This window comes from Pseudopipra pipra, chromosome 2 (genome assembly GCF_036250125.1).
Source record: "Pseudopipra pipra isolate bDixPip1 chromosome 2, bDixPip1.hap1, whole genome shotgun sequence".
Classification (NCBI taxonomy): Eukaryota; Metazoa; Chordata; class Aves; order Passeriformes; family Pipridae; genus Pseudopipra; species Pseudopipra pipra.
Window position 1 is genome coordinate 1,971,872 of NC_087550.1, and position 7,821 is coordinate 1,979,692.

Genomic DNA, 7,821 nt, shown 5'->3' on the forward strand with positions numbered 1-7,821 from the left:
CAGTATGTCTTTCAGTGTGTAATGCTAGTGAAGCACAGAGAAAACTGAAGAGAAATTCTAGTAATTAGGAATTTTCTTGGCAAAGTGTAACGTGCTTGTCTTGGAAATGCCATTGACTGTTTTTTCTCAGATTGAATGAAAAGGGTGCTGGTTTTTTTTGGTCGTGGTGATGCCTTCTCCTTAACTTCCTGTCACCTGATGAGCAGTATTCTCTTAGGTGGAGGTCTTCTTTTCTTGATTGTGTGGCCCGGTTTTTTTTGAGTTGCACATCTCAACTCTTTTCCTCAGCATCCCAGGACAGGGAAATTATTTCCCAAACTTTTTTGTGTTATCACTCAATGTCCATTAAGCTTTGTGTCGATGCTGTGTATGTGATGGCAGTACCAGATACCCAAAGGTTTCACTCTGGTGTTTGAAGTAGAACATCAACATCCCAGCAAGCTCGGGCATACTGGTGTGTTTACTGATAAAAGGAGTTGGGGCTGTTGGCATGTCTGCATCCTATGGCTGCAGTCAAACCCTCAGTTCCTTCTGACTGTTATTGCCCAGTAGCTTGTAAGAGGGGATCCACAAACCCTGGAATGTGCAGTCTCAGATATGGTGTTGGTAAGTGCTGAATTTTAGCATCCATCTTTCATCTTAGAAGCAATTAACTCTCTTCACACAACCTATTGAATATTCATCCTGTACTGCAGTAATATTGCCATAGGCTTTGTTTTATGGGGTTTTTTTTCTCTTATTACAACCTCTTTCTCTTTTTGTTTCTCTCTATAGAGTAGTTGAGAAGACACATTGCAAGCTGCTCTGATGGACCATCAGGTCTGAACTCATGGAAGTGATGACACTAAACAGTGCAATGAACATTTTCTTTATTTATGTACTATTAAAAGAACTGTAAATGCAATGTAAAGACACACAGCCACACATATCCCACAGATTCTTTACTTGTGTTCTTCTCTTTAATACACCATCCACCTTAAACTATTCCTTGTCAGGAGTATATAAAAAAGAAAGAAAAAAAAAATCACCCTCCAGGATGAAAAGGATTTCCTTCTGTATATAATTTCTTTTGTTGCATTGCTATGCAAGCTCACCTTCTTTTTAGCTATGTTCATATTCATGTCTGTTTTTTACTGGTCTGTTGTACTATATGTGAATTAATAGGCTGTGGTGCCATATATTAACTTTTAATTGTGTAACTTTTATGTTTAAAGTTTGCACTGCAATTTTATTTGGTGATAAGCACAAAACTCTACTCCTCATGACATGAAGAAAAAAAAGAGACTGAATGTGTGGAGAAGGTTTACGTCCTGTAAGCTACTTTGGATAACGCTGGATGTAAAGGAGTATGTTAGGTGGTTTTCCATTGGGGTGTAGAAATGAGAAAGTGACAGGCAAAACTAATGTCAGTGAAGACATTAGAGACAGATTTAAATCTTTTAAAAGCAAGCAACATAGTTGCTCTTCCTATTTAAGAAGGGGTCAAAAGTTGGAAGTGTGAGGTTAAAGGGCGAATATGAAAATTAAAGGTAGCATGAGATGGCCTAGACCCTTTCACTAGAATGATGCCCTTAGTATCTGTTTTTAGCCATCCCATGCCACTAAGTAAAGGGGAAGAAAAACAAACCTTGCTACAAACAAAAGAACTTAAGGTGTTTCACTAAAGCTGGTTTTATATTGCAGTTTTAAAGGAATTATTACTGTTAATTTCTCCAGCCCAAAATGTAAGACAGAGATTTTCCAGGAGAAAAAAACCAATATAAACGCAAGGAATACCCACCAAGAAGTTAAGAATGCAATTTATTGTTAAGACATATTCAGGCTGCTTCCAAAAAATTGAAATGTCAGAGTATCTTATTTCATCTTTCCAATACATGTACAGTAGAATAGAAGATAGAGCTGCACCACTGAAATTCATGACATTAATTGTTTTGATGCAGTCTACACAACCCTTTCTGTTCTGTTACTTGAAGTCTGCAAGAGTTGAAGTTGGATCCACTAAATTTGTAGTAAAGTGTTTAGTGTTTGGAAGGAAAGCAACAGTCAAACTATTTTCGACTTCCATTAAATATATTTCTGGCAATACACTACATCCAAAAGCTGGATACAAGCAAAGAAAATCTTTGACCTGTGTTTTAGTGAGTGGCTTCAAACCCTACTATGATGAGGAAATAACACATGTTTATACACTTTTTGAATAAACCAGACTCTGTAAGTGGACATTAATGACAGCATCCTGTCTCTTCATTAATTTTCATGACTTTGTCCAAATCTTCTGTACTTCTCAAATCTCAATGAGTAAATTGTCAAGCTTTTCTTAGAATATTATATGTGGATAGCCCACCCATTGCTTTGATGCTTAATTTAAATATTAAATCTTACAGCTTATTTCTGTTAGTTATCTGATCATGAACATAAGTTTCCATTGAATACCTTTTTCATATAACCAGTCTATGTTGTTTTATATATTGCCTTGGAGCTCACCAGTATTAAGAACACTTTTAGTAATGGCAGAATTTTAGAAAAGTAAATTACAATGCTGAATATGTGTTGCTTTTCATTTCATTAACTTGTTCCATGATAAGATAAAACACTACAGCCATCAACTATAACTCAGCACTACTGAGTATTTAAAAAAAGTTAGCTAACTTCCTTAAGTCAAGATGTGTTATTTAGCAGGTTACAAACAAAAAAACTTGAGAAAAAAATGTATGAATTTATTTATATATGTGACCAATGAGTATATGTCATTTTCCTGCGTGTTAAAACACTACAGTTAAAAACATTGCTTAAAAATGTTCAAGTAAGATAAAGAATGCATCATAATTACATATATTTGGTTTTATTTTGATATTATCATATAAAGAGATGACTATTCAGAGTATAATTCAAATTTAATTCTCTGGAAAATGTTTAACTCAGTCACGGATTGATTTTTTTTCCTTTTAATTCAAAAGCTTGTGCTGAGCTTTGGTGGAACACCTTACTAACTATATTCTATTCAAAATTCAGTATCATTACAGGTTGATAAAGCCATCCCAATTACTTTTGAATATGTGTTTTATCTCTTCCACTGGAAAGTAAATGTGTGTCAGTATTAAAGCTGTGCAGTACCATGATATTCACTAACTTGTCCATCTGCTTCTGTACATTTTTGTTCATTAATAATTTGCTTACGATATTACATAAGGTGTTGTTGTGTATGGCAAAGTGTCTCCATTATCTTACAGGTGATGTCTCTTCTTTTTTTTTCTCTCTCTCTTTTCTATACAGTGTACTTCCAATGAACCACAGTACATATTTTTTAAAATGCCATTTAATTTACTATTTTAAAAGAAGTATTCTTCTTTTTTTAAAAAAAATGAAAACATTTATTGTGAATAATGTGTTTAAAGAAAAGGGTTGTTGTGGCAGCACTTAGAATTGTTTTTTAATTTGTTTTTTTTAAAAAAACCTGTTTATTGGCTACAGTTTGTTCACGAAAAAGTATGACCTCTTAATGTGTTTCATTGGTATTGTTAGTGCAGCAAAGTTTAATTGGCATAAGAAGTTGGTTATTAGTACTGTTGAAGTGTGTATTGTATATTTACTGGGGAAAAAAATAAAACATATTCACATTTCAAATCTATGTTAAAAGACCTTGAGTAAGGAGTCAATATGTGAAAAGCCAAACTGGGAAAATCAGGCAATAATAACATAGACTGAGCTATAATCATCACTGTCCACTTACAGGTGACGAGGAACGTTTTATGTGCTGGTTTTTGAACTAAGCTAAGAGTGTTATAAATAGGCCAGTGGTAAACATTGCCTGTCATAGGGGTTTCTGTTTAATGTCCTGTCTATACTGGGAGTAGCTGGACCAGGGTAATTACACTGCTCCAGCTATTCTAGCAAACATCCTCCGTTTGTACACATGTGCTCTCTTGATGTCCAGCAAGGACCCAAGTGCTCAGCTTACTTTGCTTAAGGCCCATAAAGCAGTGGATGTGTAAAACCTGCATTCCCTGGGCCTGAACCCTTGGAATTGGGGTTTTGTACTGGTGGAGCTTCTGCCAACCCAGTACAGAACATCCCCAAATGGCAAAGAGATGCCAGGTCAATTTTTTCTGAGTCTTTGCTGAAGGACCAAATAATGAATGGTTCCATGTGCTTCAGTGGTGTATTGCTGTATAGGCAGCCATTTCAGTGATGCAAAGAACAGACATTTCTTGGTTTTGTTATTTTTTTTTTCTATTTCTCAAGTCCTTTCCAAGTCAGTAAACCTTTTGAATACCTTTTGGTTGTCACCTGAAATGCAACAGAAACACCGTTCCTTGGGAAAAGTACAAAAAAATAAGGTGCATGGAATGTTTTAAGTGTGTTAATTTCACTATACACCAGTGCAAAAGCAAGACATGACTGTTTGAAATAACTATATGCTGGTTTATGCTTGCCTCAGTCCATACCTTGCCAGCCAGGAGAAAAGGTGTGTACTAGGGCTGAGAAAGAGCCCTCACAACTGACAGAGGAAAGGTAATCGGGCTGGGGGAGATTTTGGCAGGAACTTTTTTTAAAAACAAAAATACTGGCAGCTCCTTTGACTTATCTTCAATATATGCAGTTTGGGTTTTTTTGTGATTAATGGCCTTGTGAAGATTTAGCAGGGGAAGTAGGAAGAAAAAAAGCTGGCCTTCGTTTGTAAAGATATGGGGGAAACTTGTTTGCCAAGAGGAAGATTTTTTAATTTCATTTTTGTTTTTTAACACATGTTTTGTGTTCCCTCTCTCTGGAACACATTAGCTAAAAAAATAAATTATTTTTGAAAACCATGTGGGCAGCAGACATTTTATTCAGGAGGTACATTCAAACAGCAGGAAAATGGCAAAAAGTACTACTAAAATAGGGAACACATACACTGGCTTAGAATCAGCTGAGTCCACCACAGTTTCACTTGTAATTTTGAATGGTACAGTAATATGCACAAACTTCATTGCTTTTGGTTTCCATACCAAAACAAATTATCCAAAGTCTAGAGGCCTAGATCCTTGGGACACCTATTCTAGTGCTTTGTTTGAAATATGTGGTCAATCCAAGCACGGTGGGTTTCAGTAGATCCCAGGCACCCCGTGTGTAGAGGCGGGTCACTTCCCTGAGGATGGAGTTTTTCAGGGCAGGGAAGGTCTTAGATGAGTTAGGCACTGTGGTGGTTTGCACAGGGACCACTTTGTCAGGCACGTTTCACATTTTGGGACATCCTGCCCAGTCCTGCCACGGTCTCAGTGCTGAGCAGTGGAACACAGCAGAGCAGTGCTACCAAACTCTGCTGTTTGTAGCATGTACCCTGCTTCTCTTTGGGACTGACCTTTGCCTGACAGTGCTCCTCACCCAAAATAACAGATACGACTCGGATATTTGTCGTGGGACCCAGAGGAGAAGTAGGGCCATGCCTGTGTGCTGTGAAGGTGGACTGGTTATCTGGGGAGAGCCAGCTCTGAGTTCTACTGTTGGTGTGAGGACTAGATTCCTCTCTAGCCTGTTTGTCTAACTGTGTAGCTACATCCAGGAGGACCACAGCAGCAAACAAGTTCCTAGAGCACAGCTCAGAGTTGCAGCATCTCTTCTGGCATTAAGTCTGTCGCAGACAATCCTGAGTTGGGTGCCAGCTTCTCGCCACATCCTGAGGACTCAAATGGCTTACAGTGACTTTTAGGCAAGTGAGGTTGTTCCTCTTGCTGCGGCAGAATGGGAAAAAAACCCAAACAAACAAAACAAACAAACGAACAAAAGCAAAACTAAACCTTTCACTTAAACAGATCTTTTAAAACAATCCTCAAAAATCCTAGAAAATAGAGCATTTCAGATGTACTCTTGATGATTTTTTTTTTCTTTTTCTTGGCATTTTGGTTTTGCTACCATTGAAATGATCTATTTGGTTTTTTTCAGACCTGCTACACTCTCCCTCCACCCCTTTACCCACTGCATTTTCCAGTACTTATCTCTCAGGTGTAAAGAAGTTATGGTAGAGAATAATTGCATTTGTGTACTTTAGTTGTTCTAACTTGAAACAACAAGGTGCACAGTTGCGTTCAGCTCAATTGATCAAAGCCAGATGGGGATGAAATGTTTGTGGTTGTTGTTTTTTTTTTTCTAAAAAGGCCTGCTACTATTTGTGCTGATATTTGTTCCCCATTTATGCTGATCAGTGCATCTTTTGCCTTCGAGGATGCCATTAGTAATTCTCCTTTGTGTTCATAAGCAGGAATCCATTGTGCAGCACTTGGAGAGCCACTCGGATGCAGGTAAAGAATATAACAGCTTGAGCAAGTGCTAATTAGAACCAATTAAAGTTAATTGACCTCCTTTGGCAGTAAAATGCATAATAGAACTTGCTCTGTCCTTGCAAAATGGAGATCTCGCCTCTAAGCATGAGAGTGAAGCAGGGTTTCATGTAGCAGCCTGTAGTAATTATGTGGGTATAACAACCAGGAAGCGGCTTGCTACAATTTGTTCTAATAACTGGTCTCTACTGTATCAGGGCAGTGCAATAAAAGTGAGATTTCTGCTTCAGTCTATTTAAAAACCTAATTTTTACAGAGCAAATGAGCGTCCCAAGATACCGATACTAATCTCTAGGAATGAGTTGGCAGAAAAAATAAGAGTCCCTTTTATAGGTAAGTAATGGTGTGAGCATAAAAAAGAAGGCAGTTTTTTTGCCTGCCAGCTGGAAATGGCTCTGATGCTCAGAGGTTGTGTCTATCCTGAGTAGTGGGGGTGAGCTCTGGTGGGCCTGCAGTGGTGCCTTGCAATGAGGTTGCCTCCTGCAGGCTTCTGTTCAAAAAGGGGCACTGGCATCCATCCAGCTGAGCTTTGTGCTGCTGTGGGACTGTACCACTACCGTGGGCACTGGTTTGGACACAGTCAGAGGTATCCAAATAAAAGAGAGAGAAAGAGCAGGGGAAAAGAATGAATGGTAGGAAATGTAAAATTGTGTGAATTCAAAAGCATCGGTGGCGGGTGCTGAACTGTACATCGCTGTGAAAAGTTGAAAAGCCATTCTTATTAGCAAAAGAGAATTGATCCAGTTTCCATGACCATGCTTTGCTGACTTTTTCCTTGGCAGGAACTGAATGCGACTGATTTTGCTGCTAACTTGGCCTTACTATGAACAGCAATAAAGGTGTTAGTCAGGTGGGGACTTTGATGTGACCAATAACATCACTCTCCCTTCAGGGAATGTTCTGTGCTGGCTTGTTAATGAATTTCTTTCCTAATGAGTATCATTAAAAACCCTTTGATTAGCTATTTGTGTGAATGCCCTTCCTTTTTTCCTCTAAGCTTCTACTTGCACAAGTGGCAGCAGGATTTTGCCCTAGGCAAAAAAGCATGCAGCTCTCCTCCTTACCTCATGGACACAAGTCTGAGGCAAAAAGCAATAGGAAAGAGGGTAAAAAAGAAAATAAATGAAAGAGACCTCACGGATGAGTTGAAGTTATTTTTTACACGTGTACAACCTAAGCAGGTACCAGCATTCAGATGAGAATGTCATTTGGGGAAATGAAGAGCAATAGGTAGTGATGGTGAAGCATGCAACAATAATTTACATACACCTCGAGTGCCAACAGGCAGAGAAACAAATAAAGCTATAACCCAGGGAAAGGGAATGCCAGAGAATAAATGGACCGCAGCAAGCAAACAAAAAATGCCATGTCATAAAATGGAGCAAAAAGCCTGGAAAACAAAATTAAAAACAAAACAAGGCATTTCAGATCCCGGGCCCCTTAATGAGATATTGATGGCATAGAAATTGCCTACTCCTATGCAAGACAAAAGAAAACTGAGAAA

At 38.3% G+C, this 7,821-nt stretch overlaps 1 protein-coding gene across 5 annotated transcripts in view; it reads left to right on the forward strand.

The window, feature by feature from the left end:
• ROBO2 (roundabout guidance receptor 2) overlaps window positions 1–7,279 on the forward strand; it is a 1,041,091-nt gene extending 1,033,812 nt beyond the window's left edge. For all 5 annotated transcript variants that reach the window (XM_064642976.1, XM_064642985.1, XM_064642994.1 and 2 more), the window contains one exon: window positions 775–7,279. In XM_064642976.1, the coding sequence (XP_064499046.1) occupies window positions 775–779 (5 nt within the window). In that variant the 3' untranslated portion in view covers window positions 780–7,279. The remainder of the gene's footprint in view (window positions 1–774) is intronic.
• The last annotated feature ends 542 nt before the right edge of the window (window positions 7,280–7,821 follow it).